Here is a 17,507-nt window from a genome sequence, read left to right on the forward strand (position 1 = left end):
TAATTTCTATTATAAGTAAGTAGTAAGGCTTTGCAAATTCTTGTGAAAGTAGATTTTATAAAAACCAAGTGTAAGATGATAGGTCCCCCCTATTTGAGAACTAGGGTCGTAGTCAAGATGCCTTTTTACAATCGTCAACACGCACGTTATGTGCCGAAATTACATGAGTGAGTGATTCCTAACCGAATTCCAAGACCGACGGCCAACCGCAACGGGTCAGCCAGGAGATATTATAGTGTACAAGTGTGTACGCAATACACAGGTACACTCTCCATTCCTTCAGTCTCATAGTTCGGTGAGACGGCAATCCGACATGACCAGAGAGAGATCAGGCGTAGGACCAACGTCTTTTACGTGCTTTCTGAGGCACAGGGGTATTACACCGCTAACTTCCTGACTCCGAGCTGCAACTGAGTAATTTTGAAGTTGGAAAAACCCAGTCACAATAATTTTTTGGCCCGATTCAGGATTCAAATCCAGGAGCTCAGCACGATAGTCGTACTCGCACCGTGTATAATTACAACTACCAGTGGCGAAGGGTGAAAATTTTCAAAAGGGAACCCGAAGAAGTATTTTTTCTACAGATGTAATACGCATTTCACAATAAAAATAAAATCAGTAAAATATCGTAATACTTAATATTTCCTTCCAACACATGTCTAAACTCTAAATTTTAAAAAATAATCACATATTATTTTGAACATAGGTACCTAAAAGAGTCCAACAAATATTAATAACGCACACTAAGTATACACAAACACTAATTAATACATTCTAAATTATTAAAAAAATTCGCGCCAATAGCTCAACATGAAGCCGCAGATTCTCGGGTTACCCTGAAGTACATATACACGCACGCAAACATGTATTTTTACGTCACTTCCAAAAGATTAGACAAAGACACCGCGCTGCGTGTGAAAGAGCTATGAGAAAGAAGCTAGCAAGAAGAAGAAGCTAGAAGAAGCTATGCGCGGCCGGGTTACCTTCGAACACTACAAGGCGCGAGCACTGCGCGCGAGTTACGATTTAACGAATTGATACTATGTACCGTTATCGTTCAAGGGTTGATTTAATTGAATAAGTATAAGATGACTTGTTAGAGTATACTATTATTATTCTAGTTATATTTGTTATGTTTTTCTTTTATTATTTTTCATTAATTTACAAAAGGTAACCCGGTAGGAATCGGCTTGTATAGACGCTTCGCCACTGACAACTACGCCTCCGAGGCAGTCAACAAAAAACTCAATTTCAGGGAATTACATATCCCAGCGATGGACTTATTATTGAAATATGTCATCAGAAGTTTATTAACAGTTTTCAATAAACAACCCCAAACTACAACAATGAATAACAACCAATGAATCATTTGTAAGTATGTCAAGAAACCTTATCTGATTGGTTCTTTTTGAGATCGAAAAATCTATTGGGATAGTTTATTGAAAATGGCGGTTAAAAGCATCTTGGGTAGATACGCATTTTGCCAATTCCTATTGCCAACCTTAATTAACTCTATCAAATGAAACATAATTATTTCATACAAACTTTATTTAAATCAAAAAATAAAATCTACAATAGGTAATCCTTTATTCTCCGTTATGTATAGTTAAAAATTTGTTTCAGCATCTCAATTATATGGTCAGGTTGTTTTCCGTAACCAAATCTTCAACCCTTACGTTCCAAGGCAAGTTACCCTTCTAGTTACAAATTTGTTACCACATTTTTTTTGCAAATTCAACATTCTGTCACTTACGCCGTAAAAATTTGACGAATGTCAACATAACTATTAACAGAAAGACCATTTAGTAATTGTTCGCCATTTGCACCAGGTTTTTTTTTAGAAATTATCCTACCAACGATTTCAACTGATATATTTTTTAACTTGCGTAAGATAAGGTAAGATAATATATAAAAATTATGTATATTTATTTGCTTTATTGTAAATATTATATTTAAAATATTTTCAACACTTAACAACTGCAAGATTTCACTATGAACAACTTGTATGTATATTTATTTACTCCGACGGGATTTAATAGTAAACTCTATAATATTATAATATTACTATCTAAAACACGGCGTAAGTGACAAATTATTAAATTTCACTAAAACTTTACACAATTATCTTAACAAATTATATTAAAATCCTCTTTTACAGCTAAATTACAATGCATAAATTTTATTTTCAATAAAAAATACATATCTCAATATATCAAAGAACACCTATGTATTTGTTGTTTTATCGGTAACGAATGAGGCACATTATTATTACAACTTTCACCTATATTAATTATGTACACGAATGTTGGACTCGTTTTCACAAACATAACACTCGACGGTCCGTTCTTAGGTACCCTCAAACAAAATCATTTCATGACGAGACACTTCATTTTATAAGATATATTTTACATTAACAAAATATCATTTACAATAAAAACCATTTTTGGTTATTCAAATAAATCAATGGTTTCGTAATCACATTTAAACACAATTCCAAGTTGAGATGTGAACAGAACAAAAGGGATACTAAAACATATGTAAAATAGCACGCATCGAATACTACAATCACACGAATGGGCCAACTGGACGTGTCCAATGGACACCACAACTATTGTTAGTATTCGTTCACTGTCCGGGCGCGGTACACTGTTATGCTAAGATATGTTCTGCTTGTTAGTTCAACAAGTTCAATATGATATATCATTTAAGTCTATATTGCGTCCTCGTTTTCTAAGTATCAACAACATCTGTATGAAGTCTTAAAAAATCAATAAAGCTAAATTAGGAAGTACTTAAAACAATTCTTTTCCCAAAAGAATAACCGCTCTGCTAAGTTCCCATAGAAACAATATATTTTATCATAATATTTGAAAAAAAAAATTGGTGATAGGTGTATACACACATCTGTACATATTTAACATAATTATTTTAGCACTTTAATTTATTATTATAATTTTTTGAGAAAGCACTCTTGGTGTAAGTCTAATTTTTACAATAAAGTATATATTACTCACTATATCAACAGGATATCAAAACTTTATATTTATAACTTTTGCGATATATAAAAATCATTTGACGTCATTTGGAGAGAAGTAGCCATCAGATTTTCGCACCGTAGCCTCTGACGTAACTATAATAAGATCAGATTCCACATCGGCCTAAAGATAAATGCAATATGATAGAAGCTATAAATATTGAGAAAATAAATATCCACTAGGTCTAACGCAACGCTCGTGCTCCTGGTCCACGTGTCAAACTTACATGTAAAATACTCAGTAATATTCGTTTGTACTATCGTTTAACACAGACGGCGACCTTGAAGGCTACGACGCACGCGACGCCCCACGGCGGCCGCGCGGCCGGCGAAACATCAACAACAGAAACGCAACCGTATACGACGCGGGCATCTTTGGATCCGACTTCGGACTAAACTAACAATCGACAGCGGGCGCGAGCGCAGCCGAGGCCGCCGCCGCCGCTACTTGGCCAGGCGTCGGCGCAGGCGGTTGCGCAGCGCCAGCGCCGGCGCCCACGGACCCGACGCGCGCTTGCCCAGCGCCCGCGCGCACCGCTCCGGCGCCAGCTTCGACACCTTGCTCGCCGGCGCCGGCGACTCGCGGCGCGGACGCTTGCCGCCCACCGGCTCCGGTGCGAGCGGCGGCGACGCCGGCTCGTTCCGCGAGCGCAGCGCCCGCGCCGCCAGACACGCGGCCGGCGGCGGGTCCAGCGTGGTGGAGTGCACTTCGGCGTCGTCGCGCGAGCTATCGGCGCGGCGCGGGCGCTGACGCGGGGGCGGCGAGGGCGACGACGGCGAGGGCGCGGCGGGGCGGCGCGGGCGCGCGCGCGTCCCGTCGCGGCGCCGAGGTTCTCCTTCGAGCGCGTGGCCTGGCGCCGCGCCGCCGGGGCCCGCCGCGCCGCCCCGGGGCGCGCGCTGAGTTTCCCGCCCGCGCTCCCGCCGCCGCCACCGCTGCGGCCGCGCCGCGCAACTCTCGCGCGTACGCTCCGATGCTGCGTGTTATTTTTTGCGCTAACGGCGTTGTGGCAGCCCCCTGTGATCGCGTGGCTCGTGCCACGCGGCGTCCCTCGTCTTCGCCGGGAGTGGACTCAGGCGCGCTTGGTGCCAGCTTTCGTGCTGGAGCCTGCTTCACCTCTGGAGGCGCGACAGGTTGCGATGGTGCTCGGCGAGTCAATATGACGACACGATCAAGAGGCGGCGGAGCGGCCGGCGCGGGTCTCGTGCGCGTCGCCGCCTGCCGGGTGTTGGGCCGCGGTGGCACCTCGACATCGTGATGAGAGCGTAGCACGCGGTCATTGTTGGTGACGGTCTCATCTTTCCGCTGGTCCGTGCGAGGTCTTCGTCCACGCGGTCGAGGTGGTGCCTCCGTTGGTGAACTCGAAGATACCTCGTTGATTTGAATACCGCCATCGTCATCAGAGGGCACGCGGTCACCGCCAGCGTCCACTTGAGGTGCTTCGACGGTCGGTGGTGACGGTGGCGGCGATGGAGCGCGAGTTTCTGGTACAGGTGGCGGGACAGGTTCCGGCAATAATGTCGCAGGCGGCGTTGACTCGCGCGGTTCCGAAGCAGGGCGCTCAACCCGGGACAGTTCCTCGGGTACCGCAGCAAGTGTATTAATGACGCGCGTGCGATTGAGCAAACGCGCCATAAAGTAAGACTCAGCCGGGTTACCATAGGTAGTGATGACTTCCGAATCCTCAGCGGACGTAGATTCGTCACGCGCTGCGTCCTCAGTAGGTACAACAGAGAGCCGCGAGTCTAGCGTGGCGCAGGGCGGCAACGGTGCTGGTGGGGTGGGAACCGGCGCCGGCACGGGTGCAGGGGGCGCGGACGGCGGCCGCTCGGCGTCGGAGTAACGGGTCATGATGGTGAGGCCGTTCTGCGGCATGGGGCGGTCATCGGCGCGAGGCTGGTCAGGTGGCGCGGGCGGCGGTGCTGGGGGCGCGGGGCCGGCGGGCTGGCCGGGCACACGCGCCGGCGCGCTGCGGGACCGCAGCACGGTGGCACGCGGCGGGCCCGGCGGGTCCAGCATCAATGTCACCACCGACGTGTTGTCAGCACGCATGCGCGTGTTGGACCATCTGCTCGCCACAAACAATAATTAATCATAATATATTCCATCAATAATATCAGCCTTGTATTATATACTTGCCCACTGCTGAGCACGGGCCTCCTCTACTACTGAGAGGGTTTAGGCCTTAGTCCACCACGCTGGCCTAGTGCCGATTGGTAGACTTCACACACCTTCGAAATTCCTACAGAGAACTTCTCAGATGTGCAGGTTTCCTCACGATGTTTTCCTTCACCGTTAAAGCGAACGATAAATTCACAAAGAATACACACATGATTTTTTAGAAAAGTCAGAGGTGTGTGCCCTTGGGATTTGAAACTGCGGACATTCGTCTCGGCAGTCCGTTCCACACCCAACTAGGCTATCGCCGCTAATATGGAATATATATTATATTATATATTCCATCAATACATAAGATTAATCAATATACCTTAAGATAAAGGTAACAGCTCACCTCTCTAAAGCATGATCCACTAGGCTCTTAGATGGATTCAACCAATCTCTGGGTTGACTGCCGTTACCGCCGACGAGTGCCGCCTCGTTGTGTTTTTCTGTCGCCTGAACTAGACTTACGGCGCCTTCGGGCGAGATCATGTTCCACAGCCCATCCGTGCCAAATATTAGACATCTGAGGATAACAATTGATAGTATTTTAATCTTTTATATTGAAAAAATAATATGTTTTCTGGGTTGTTATCCTTTCGAGAAGGATCAATATCTTTTTTGCATATGGGCTGTAGAAGGACTCACACCCTTTTATTTCATGGATTAACTGGGATTAAGAATAAACTTAACATGGACTACGCCAGAAGCGAAAGCTTGTCTCAGTATTTTTTACAAATATTATTTCTGCAAATATTTGCAAAGATATTGAGATTGTATGTTTAGCAAGATCTTGAAGTAAATGCAACATCCTGAATTATTATACTTCTTTTTATATCAGAAGTACACAGTAATATATAACAATAAGAGGGAAGGACCTTGACGACTCCAGTATCAAAACAAAGTCTTTAATAATCATTATAACAAATGAAAGGTAGCTAATATTTACATAGATCATAATAAAACACTATTGTTTTCCTAATGTTAAACACTTGTAGTGTTTAAACATTTATACAACAATGTGCTGAATTGGATATATTTAAAGTCAGTGCAGTTCATATCATTTTACACATTATAATGCATCCTACAATAATTATTATAAAATAGAAACAAAAACAAACATAAATATTAGAAAAGTCAGTTTTAGCTTGTCGTTATTCCTGGACTAATGTACTCAAATTAAAATGAGACTATTCCCAGGATACTTAACAGCCGTTTTCATAAATGATCCCAATCTGATTTCGATGATTTGTAATAATATAAAAAAATCTTTGTTTTGATTGGTCCATTTTTGATATTAATCAAAAAAAGCAATTGGAATTGTAAATTGAAAATTGCAATTTGATATCACTTTAATTAGTTAAAGCAATTCTCAGGGCTGTATTTTATACTATCCATTGCTTAGCAAGGGCCTTTTCTATTAATGAGTGTTAAAGTCTTAGTCCACTATACTGATCTAATGTGGGTTCACAGATTTCAAAACCCTTTAAAATTCCCATGGAGCATTTATCAGCATGTAGGCTTCCTCATAATAATTTCCTTCCTATTAAAGCAAACAATAATTCATGAACAATGCAATATAGCATCAACATTAAAAATAAACTTACCGGAATTTAGAAGGGTCTATAGTCAAAACACCCACATCTGGATCAGGACTGACTATAAACTCATCATTCTGGGGATTATAACTCCAGAGGTCTCCAAGGGACCTTGCTACTGCCAGGAACGGAATCTCGTCCATGGGCGTATTCTTCTTGATTGGTCCCTTGTGTCCAGGACGAGGTCTGTTCCACACGACGCGCGGTACCCCAGCTTTTGAGACCACTTTGCCACCGCATCTCTGTATGCGTTCTATTTCCAATGTGGACTCTGGCTTATGGTCTGATGTTAATGGTTTCGCTGCCCATTCCTCACAACCTACAATGTTAATTGGGTATTTTTAACTGAAACATGCTAATTAATGGTTTACAAGCACTATGATATAATACTGAAGTTTATATAGACATACCTACCACAAAGAGCATGTGAAGAATTTATGATATTTAATTGCCACAATAGTTTCAGACTCAAATAAGAAAAATACTGAAATTCTAACTATATGATTGATAACACAATTGTTTATTTGTTGCTATACCATATTCAGGGACACAAAATATAAGCCTTTAATATTAACATCTGTAGATAACCGAGAAGGTTACAGATTTGCTTCTATTGAATATTGTCTGTTTCTGATTATAAGTATAGTTACTAATTAGTTTCAGCTGGTTGATAGAAGGACCTGATAAAACAACTAAAGAATTATAAATGGGATTTATAGTCCCACAACAGCCAAATAACAAGGCCCAAATCAATTAATTATTAATGATAAAAATATCAGTGTGGATGCACTGATCAAATCTACATTTTTACAGATCAATTACTGCATCATAATTGTTATAGAATGTTTGTCTTTAGAGAAACAAATATATAATAATAATATCAGCCTCATTTTATACTTTGTCCCACAGCTGGGCATGGGCATGCTCTACTACTGTGAGGGACTAGACCTAAGTACACTATGTTGGGATAGTGTGGATTGGTAGACTACCCAATCTCCTTAAAATTTTTATTAAAAATTCCTACTCATAATAAACAGATAGCCTCAGAATGTTTTTCTTTACCATTAAAACAAGCAATAATACACAAAGAATGCACATATCGTTGAAAAACTAAAGGTGTATGCCCTTACATTTTGAATGTGCAACATTTGTCATGGCTGTCCATTCTACACCTGACCAGGCTATAGCTACTAAAGAGAGAAGAAATATATGGATACATTAAATTAGAATTAAGCTAAAGAATAAATATGTACCGTCTTTCTGGTAACCCAGTACTATAGCAGAATCTCCAACATGACCAATGTATATTTTCCCCCTCCTTATAAAAGCCACACTTGCTGTAGTTCCGGCAGTGCTTGGCAATCCTGTTACTGTCTTCGGCCATTTTTCTGTAAACAATTGTATTACATATATATATCCATACTTAAATGTTTTAATTAAAAAGTTAGGGACGTCTTGTCTTCACTTCCCTTATCAAGTCTTTGAATGATTATTTTTACATAATTTACCAGTGAATGGATTTCCAGGAGATGACATCAGGTATGTATGATTGTAAAAACTAAATCAAATTCTTGGGTGTGTATCTCAAACAAATCCAATATTGGACCAAGATACCCATTTTAAACCTATTAAAATATGAAAAAAAAAAAAAAATAAACATTTATAAAGAATCATGTATAACATACAAAGGATGTGTTCCCAAATGGCATTTCTTATTTAACATAATTTGAGTTCATACTATAAGTATTCATGTGTTAATTCTGTGCATTATCTATTCCTAAACTTGTATATTGAAGCATATTACCGAGGTTATGTTATCTTTTAGACTTGCAAACACATTTTATCAGTAGACTTTGATGATTATGCTTTATAAATTAAGCAGCCTCGAAAAACATGTCTAACTGGTTTATCTAAAAGTTAATGTACTAGGAACTAACTTTAAATCATTTCTACACCATATAAAATGATATGTATGTTTATCTGAGTTGTGAAGGCAACTAGATACAACATAGCCTTTTGATATTTTTTGTGAATGTTGACCTTACGCGCAACATTTTCGTAAGAGGAAACTTGAGCCAATATAAAAACCAAAACTTGTAAAACAGCTTTCACTTGACACCCAATGGATTTCCCAAAAATTATGCAAAGTTATGAACACGTTAATGCCGTGGGATGTTTAGCCAGCAGACAGCGCGAGCAAACAATGAACATTTGTAAATTACGGAACGCTCAATGTCAAATTATTCGGGAAAAATAATAAGCAACTTTTAACAAGGTCACCGTGGGCATTTCGTACAATCACTCTCAACTCTTATTTATCCTCTGCTTTGCCCATCGTCTATCCAGCTCAAATGAAGATACATAAAACTTGTTATGTTTACCTAACTCTTTCCACATGTTCAAGTGGGTCAGCATGTAACCATTTCGTATTGCTTTCAGAACATCCTCGTCGTTGTCTGACCAAAACTGTCTCTGCTTCACTATAGAGTCCATCAAATGCTCCTTAGCAAACGCCGCCGCTTCGCTTCCTCCGTGGCCATCGTAAATTCCGAAGAACGCGTACTCCAAGTCCCTCTCATCCTCAGTTTGTTGATAAGCAACGGAAAACAAGTCTTCCATATACTTTCTCCCGCCTTGGCTACAATGTCCCGTCACGCGCAAATTCACGCCAATAGACGCGGGCATTTTATATCTACAACACTACAACTTATAACACAAAATATTTATGATTTCATTGTAACACAAAACGTTTCCTTCCTATACATTTTGCATTTGCAATTACGCGAGTAGACTGACGACAGATCACGTGGACATATTGATCACTACGCGTGCCCAGACGCTTATGGACTTCGCTACGAGTTGAAAAGAGACAAATACAGAACGACCGTCAGGCTATGAAACCAAATAGACGCCATCACACTTTCCGCCATTTTTATGCTAAGCCAAACCTCGATCTTAATTTATGTCTCTTTGTATTTAATATATTTATGTAGACTATTATCACTTTGAAAGTAATTTAAAAAATATTTATACGTTTTTAGAATAGTTTTCTTCGAAAATAGTGGAAGAAATATATATTTAAAATAAAAGAAGTAATAGTATTGACAGAACACTTAATGTCGGAAATTGGCGGAAACTACGCTGTTTACTTCATAGACCAAATACTATGGTACGTTCGGAAATTTATTAATTTATAATTATTATATTGTTTATTCTTACATTTTATGAAAGAAACAAATTACGCAAACCAATTACATACCTACCACATACAGTATTTCTGCCAATTTAATATTTTATTGAATACCTACAAAAAAAATAATTGCAGTAGTCGAAAAAAAAAATTTTAGTTCACAAAATTTATTGGTTTCCATTTTCCAACCATATCGATTATGATTACAAAATTATATTAAAATTTCGATTTATAATTACTTAAAAAGATTATTGGTAATTTTTTCTATCGTTATGAATCTTATAAGATTGCTAAACATTATTTTCGAGAACCTATCTAATATGTATGTTCGCGACCTGGAGGAATTGACAGAAGTTCTCCACAGATGTATTGGACCAAATTTTAAATGTATACTTTTTCAAAAAACACTTCAGCCTGTCTTACATTACATAAGTATTTTTTTAATATGCACCTTTTGCCTCTAGTCACATCTCTGGAATATGACCCTAGCTTTGCCCACATGGAAAGTTTAGAAAATTTAGAAGACAAATTTTATTGAATAAAACAATTTAAATTAACATAATACTAATTTATTTCTAAAATTTTTTATAGCATTAACTACTTAAGCCTCAGTGACTTCCCAAGGTTTTTCGGGTCTAAACTGGTCCCAAGGGTTAGGTTTTTTGTACACTTCAGGTTCTTGTAACTTTACTCCGCCTTTTACCACTTCATTAAGAAATTGTTCAACCTTCCCTCCTTGTTTAGGTTGGATATCACAGGACATATCCAAGATGCCACTCTCCAAACACCTTTGGGCAAATACTTTTCCTAAATTGATGTACGCACAAGTGTCTTTTATGCTGTATAATCGTTTGCGGAGTGGCCATTCTGATGACCTTGCTTGAATGATTGTACCATTAAGGTAGTGCACTACTTGAGCTGTCACGGTTCTCTGGCTTTCAATCAACACTAATCTGGAAAATTAACAAATGTTTAGCAATAAGTATGGAAAATAATTAATTTTGTTAGAAGCACTTTAATATAATTTGAATAAAATAAATAAAACTATGTGGATATTTAACTAACTTGTGCCAATATCGCTTTCCTGGCTTATCTAAGTGATATCCATCAGGTTTTTGAGCTATTCTCATGCGCTCAAGATTCCTTGGATTCCTGTTCACAAATTCCGATGGCAAAGTTGAATTACATCTTGCAAGTTGAGGATTGAGTATGATCTTTTTTATTGCGTTCATCGTCCCCTTAAAGTTTAACTTTTACTAGTATTTAGGAATTTATTCAGTTTGGAAATTCCTAAATATTTTGAATGATATAACCCAGAGACCAATAAATATAACCTATATGTTCATTTTGTCAGATTAGGGATGTCATTGATCAAGTAGTCAAATACGTTAAACGTAATAGCAATAACTAGTAACGTTTGATTGGGGATATCAATATATTGTAAAATGCAATAAGGTGGCTCCGACCATAATAATTATTACAAATAGGTGTTAAAAGTAATACTAGTTCAAATTCTTAGAATTTTCAACGAAACATATAAAATAAGTTTCATTCGTCTTTACAAGTTAAACAAGGATATCAATATCACAAAAAATCGATTCGATTTTTTTTATATAGATTAAAAGAGAGTACGTCTCGCATCTGGCATTTAAGTTATACGTTATAATACAATTGCTAATATAATAAAATGAAATGAAATTGTGAATAAATTGCAAGCAACTTTTGACGAAGCTTTGAAATATCCAAGTTACTCATTTTCAGTATCTAGTGTACTAAAAATTTTTTTGCCCTCACATCCATGAACATGTTTAAACTTTTAGAAGTTTAGAACCAATCAGGTGAACAAAATATGCAAAAATGTTATTCTATAATCGATTATTAGTAATTATGTAATCGATACATATTATGATTATTTCATTAGTTATACGTGTCCGTTATCAAAACGTTTAGCATTGCAGAACAGTGGAAGCACAACACAAAAAAATCGCGTATTTCTAATGTAAAATGTCAATGTGTAATGTGTATTCACTTCGCCCACCCACACGTTGAGTTTTGATAAGAGAAATATTAGTTTTTGTTTATTCCAAGCACGTTTTGTTACCATATTGGCGGAGAGTGACTGTTTCGGGTAATGTGATAGTGTTTGAAGTATGCGAGCAGCAGACATTGGAGTTCGGAGTGTGGCAGTTGTTTTGTGTATTTAGTTGATTCGGTGTCGACGGGCGGAACAGTGTTTTGTAATTAATTCATAGTTCATACGCCCACTGAGTGACGACAGTGTGTGTATGTGTAGTGCGTGATGGTACATGGTGGTAGAACGCTATAGAAGTTAAAATGTCGCTGCAGAAGAGCGTGAAAAGCGCGGGTGGCGATAGAAGCGAGCAGGCTGATACGACGTCGATATGCTCCTCGGTGACAACACAGCCGGACCGACACGGCTTTTTCGGAGGTGCTCAATATAGTCCAGAACCGTGAGTATTGTTCATGTATATTATAACTATAACTTTCAGGAAGAATAAAAACACCAACAATTACCAAACAAAATGTGTGGAGGAAAAATTTACTATGTATTTTAGAAGGCTGTTTGGTAAAAATTAGCTCAGCTGTTACTTTACAAACATGTTACACAGGTTTAAATACATTAATTTACATCAGAATAACTGCCTATGAATATTCAAGGTAATCACTCTCCCAAGCAATATATTTATTCTTTTTTTTAAGGCATTAAGATTCAATTTCTCATGCTATAGTTCAGTTCATATGGTTATTAGAGAAAATTTTAGAATATACATTCCAAAGCCTTTTTCCTATTAAAGTGTCAATGTTTGAATCTTTTTAAAAATAAAGATAGGTACTGCTGAATGGAATTGGATGAAATTTGGCATAAAGATAAACAGACTCCTAGACTAACATGAAGGCTTCTTCTATTTCTTATACAAGGTAGGTACTGTGGGAATTGAATAATGGGAAATCTTAATATTTTCAGGACGAGATTTGATCAAACACTTGTAACATCATGAAGTTGACTTATTACAAAATTGTATTCTCAATGACTATTTGTACATCTTTTAATATTATATATATAATAATAATATCAGCCCTGTATTATATACTGCCCCATTGTTGGGCCCGGGTCTCCTCTACTACTGAGAGTGATTAGGCCTTGGTCCACCACACTGGCCTAGTGCCGATTTGTAGATTTCACAAAACCTCGAAGATTCCTATAGAGAATTTCTCAGGTATGCAGGTTTCCTCACAATGTTTTTCTTCACTGTTAAAGCAAGCAATAATTCCCCGTAATATTAAGCCTAGCAAATTCAAGTTATATATAATATGTGGTATGTATTCTTCATTGACTACTGGCGATGAGCTTGATTATGTAGCTATTTCGCTAATTGGTATGTATTCATTGTAATAGAATGCAATAGAAACTCACCCCCTCGGTAATTACCAAAATCATATCCAAGTCTGGTGGGTTCTTATTTAAAATTATATCTTCTACTTACAGCCTGTATCATTGATAGTTATTTATTAGTATGGATGGTAATTTAGAAAGCAAATATATTTTAAATAATTGTATAAGGAAGTCTGCATATAGTGGTGATACTTTGCTATTTATTACGTCATGACAATAAAATAATGGTGGTGACGTCACTGCTGAAGAGTATCATTTTCCTGTCATTAAAAAATATCCTTTCCATTGGTTTAAGAGCCTTCTGATTATCAATTTGACCAATTTGATGAATGTCTCATCATTTCATTAATTTACTCAATTATTAAAATAATTGTAAATATCAAACGCCCTTGTTAATTAATGCAAACCTTTTCGGATCTTGAAGAAGCTTAGGTTGATAACCAAATAACATTTTTAATATATAAGTTGTTAAATTTTTTTAATAATAATAAGATATTTCTTTAATCCAAATGAATTTAATAAATAAGAGTAATCAATTATAGTTTGATATATGTATCTATATCAGGGGTGGCCAACTTGGTAAGACCCAAGATCTACTTTTCACTGATGATACTCTGCGCGATCTAACAAGCTACATACATCTTGAAATCTTAAATGAAACAACATAGTTCAGCATACAATTTATTATTATTTTGATTAAAAAATAATACAAATCGATGCATGCAGCAGTTAGTGATTAGGTATGTTGCGTGGTCTGTTCTACGTATTTATATTTTTGCCTTGCCACGATCGACTGGACTTATTGTGGCGATCGACCGGTTGGCCACTCCTGATCTATATAGTTGTGTAAATGTATATAAACATAAAGTAAACGCATTATAATTATAAAAAATGTATAAAAGTATAGACAATGAAATTCATATATAGTGTAATGATAAAAATATACAATACATCATGTTATCAAAAACAGTTTAGTGTTTAGTTCCTGCAAGGCATTTGATGAGTCATTTATTTTGTCACTGCTATATGATAGCTTATGTGCAACGATAACAAAGGATTTTTGCAAAGTTATACTTTATAATGCAATACCAAATGTAATTGGTCTGCAAATATTCATTAAATTACTTAACCTGATATTTTTGTCTCGAAAGTTTCTTGACAAACCATTTTCTTGGAATAATTGAAATGGTCTATACAGATCTGAAACAAAAATTTATTTCTGTTATAAGAATTCTTCTAAATGAAACCTATGCGTAACTTTGGAAAAAAAGGAAATAATTTTATTTATTATTACAAGATAGTATTGCAAAAGGCAACAAGCATCCCTTAGCAAAGTTAAATAAACATGATAATTAAAATGAGCTAACAAATTAGACAAGCCAATGTTATTATTTAATATCCACTACAACTAAATTAATAATATGTATGTTTTGAATGCATGTCAATTGTTTATTTTTATGTGTAATCAATAGTCTAGCTTGGTAATAGGCTTTATTTTTTTATAATTACAAAAAAAATATCTCCATAATTTTAAAATACAATTAGCATATAAATATGTATAAGAAAGTATGATGTAGCAATGGCAGGCAGACACCAAGTACATTTTTTTCTTTGTTACATTAAAAGCAACAGAGTGTAAATATTGGGCCACAGTTATCTTTAATTGTTGGTTAGTGTAATGAGTATTCACCTTGATAAAGCGAAGAAGATAGCTGTTTGCATAATTACTCGTGAAAGTGCTTAAGAAAGTAGGTAAGTTCCTAAGGTTTTTGTATGTAAAGATAATGATCTTTTAATGATTCAGTTAATCAGTTATATTTATATTTCAAAGTTGTTTGTGAAATTTTGTTCTTTATTTGTCAAAGGTTTTATATATTTTAAGGTAAGTAACATATTGTATAAAATGATTAGTCTGAATACCTAAAACTTCCATTCCTTAATTTACTGTCATTATGAACAATCAAGAGTTTTATAACTTTGTTCTTTATACACATAAAAATATTATGCTAAATATTATTTTGCTACTTTCTTCATGAATTATGTATAAAGATAGTATTTAAATTACATGAAAGCTGAAATCTATAAATTAATAAGTATTCCAATACTTTGGTTTGACAAGATATTTTAATACAAATGATATTCATTATAATATTTTAATTCATCAGTCAATTCTCCTGCTTGTATGCCGTCAGTGTGCGGGTTATAGATAAATCATACATACATCCGTCACTACAATTTCCGTAAACAGACTTAATTAGATTTGAAATTTAAGAATATACTAAAATGGTCTGAAAATTTTGTGTAAACACAATCAAAAATGATTTACAGCCATTGCAGTCCCATGACAGTAACAATAAAAAAAAATTACAAATGGTTTTACTACTCAAAAAAGATTTGTCCGTTAATATCCTTAGAATGGCGTGTCAGGAATTTGCCATCTCATTTAAGTTCATTCAAAGTGAAACCTCAGATGACTCACTTCCATAGTAATGTATGAAATGCGACCTATCATTTTTCATAAGAAATTTCTATCGGAGAGCGATAAATCAATGCCCGCTGCCTTACATCACGATTGTGCGGATTATTATTGAGTGCAGTTCAATATAATCTGTTTTTGATACAAATGGCAATATCAGGCATACCGACCATCGTTATGTCTTATTTTGTAAGGCTTCTGGGTATAAAAAAAAGATTTTTATTTGTAAGTACTCGTATTTCAATACGAGTAGGTACAGGAAATATATTGTGTTAGATATAACTGTATGAATCTATAACCCCATATGTACGATGCCAGCGCCATCTATTAAAAAATCAGATTAAAAAAGTAAATTTCTTCTTATAAGAGCAATAAATCACTATAAACAGTAGTCTATGTGGTATTCCAGAATATGGTCTATGTGAGTCCCAAATTTCCTTTAAATCGGTCCAGATATTTTTGAGTTTACTTCCTACAAACAAGCAAACGATTTTTACAATCTTTTACACTTGTAATATTTGTAAGGAGTAATATAAGATAAAATAAGATTTTCACCGGTTTCACGTCACAAATTATTTAAATGTAACCATCGTATGGTGACTGTTGAATTAGATATATCTTTTAAAATAAATATAAAGGTCTAGGTGTTGGTCGATAAACAACAGTAATTGTCGTTTCGAGATAAATAAAAAAATTGCGAGTGAATTATTATTTACAAGAAGTAACAAACGAATTTACGTATAGTGAAAAATCTGTTACGTCGCAACTTTAAAATGCGTTGTATGTTGATTTTTTTCGCCAACAAAACCAGATTCGCTGGAAAATCGATTATGTACATATTTTTAAAACTTGATTAATTATGTCGGAGTATTTTATGTTCGAATATATGCCTACTACGTACGAATATACACGATTAATTAAGTTTATGTCAGATTTTCCGTATTAGCAGACTCTTCACAAATATGACGTAGTAATTTATGACGTCTCAGACTAGAGAGTAACGACCTTTAGCGTCGAAAGTACTGAATGTTGTTTAGACAGTTCGCCATTTAACACCCTTGATTCTCGAACAGTTATGCAAACATGTACCTATAATAATTTAGGGTCGATATTTTCGGTTAACTGTATTTGTGGCTAAATATATTTTCTACATAAGTATGTCTGTTCATTTCTATAATCCTCGTTGGATTGGAACTCTTTTCATTACAGTGCATTAAGTTTGAAATAGATACTAGATTCCGTGCTGAAAAGTATTACTCTCTAATGCACAGCCATTAAGGAGTGGAATGAAATAACGTGGGACTTGTCTTCGTATTTCTTTTTTCTGATTCAGCATTACACATTTCCGCTATGAATTGGGTAATGGCTGATACTAAAGATGTTGTTCATTCAACTAAAGAAACAGTAGACAACGACTATTTATTATTCTTTTTTTTTCTAACTGTCTTCTGCCAGTTTTAAAGTGTAGACATATAGAAGTATTGGTGTGATGGAAACGTGAAAGGTTTTTATTATTTACTAGCTTTTGCCCGCGGCTCCGCCCCCGTTATAAAGTTTTTCAGGCTAAAGTTTTCCGTTATAAAAGTAATAGTTTCCCGGGAGCCTATGTTCTTCCCAGGGACTCAAACTGTCTCCT

The 17,507-nt window shown here is 36.6% G+C and overlaps 3 protein-coding genes across 5 annotated transcripts in view; 1 reads left to right on the forward strand and 2 right to left on the reverse strand.

Annotated features, from left to right (window-relative positions):
- Positions 1-2,769: 2,769 nt before the first annotated feature.
- On the reverse strand, positions 2,770-9,692 carry LOC115449152 (nascent polypeptide-associated complex subunit alpha, muscle-specific form). The gene is given in 7 exon segments (XM_037436798.1): positions 2,770-3,807; positions 3,840-3,917; positions 3,920-5,100; positions 5,545-5,718; positions 6,800-7,109; positions 8,044-8,178; positions 9,172-9,692. Coding segments are annotated over 7 exon segments (2,511 nt in total). The 5' UTR covers positions 9,476-9,692; the 3' UTR covers positions 2,770-3,478.
- An 841-nt stretch (positions 9,693-10,533) lies between these two features.
- LOC115449154 (39S ribosomal protein L18, mitochondrial) lies at positions 10,534-11,333 on the reverse strand. The gene is made up of 2 exons (XM_030176887.2): positions 11,046-11,333; positions 10,534-10,933 (listed from the first exon to the last, which is right to left on the reverse strand). The coding sequence occupies exons 1-2, from the start codon at positions 11,210-11,212 to the stop codon at positions 10,582-10,584; spliced, it is 519 nt and encodes a 172-aa protein (XP_030032747.2). The 5' UTR covers positions 11,213-11,333; the 3' UTR covers positions 10,534-10,581.
- Positions 11,334-11,969: 636 nt separating this feature from the next.
- Positions 11,970-17,507, forward strand: part of LOC115452788 (TBC1 domain family member whacked) — a 66,691-nt gene continuing 61,153 nt past the window's right edge. For all 3 annotated transcript variants that reach the window (XM_037436992.1, XM_037436994.1, XM_037436995.1), the window contains exon 1: positions 11,970-12,451. In XM_037436992.1, coding sequence (XP_037292889.1) covers positions 12,315-12,451 — 137 coding nt within the window. In that variant the 5' untranslated portion in view covers positions 11,970-12,314. The remainder of the gene's footprint in view (positions 12,452-17,507) is intronic.

This window comes from Manduca sexta, chromosome 9, assembly GCF_014839805.1.
Source record: "Manduca sexta isolate Smith_Timp_Sample1 chromosome 9, JHU_Msex_v1.0, whole genome shotgun sequence".
Lineage (NCBI taxonomy): Eukaryota > Metazoa > Arthropoda > Insecta > Lepidoptera > Sphingidae > Manduca > Manduca sexta.

Coding starts and splice junctions, on each gene's coding strand:
- LOC115449154 (XM_030176887.2), bottom strand. CDS start 11,212: ATGAACGCAATAAAAAAGATCATACTCAATCCTCAACTTGCAAGATGT. Junction 10,934..11,045: donor GGAAAGCGATATTGGCACAA/GTTAGTTAAATA, acceptor TTAATTTTCCAG/ATTAGTGTTGATTGAAAGCC.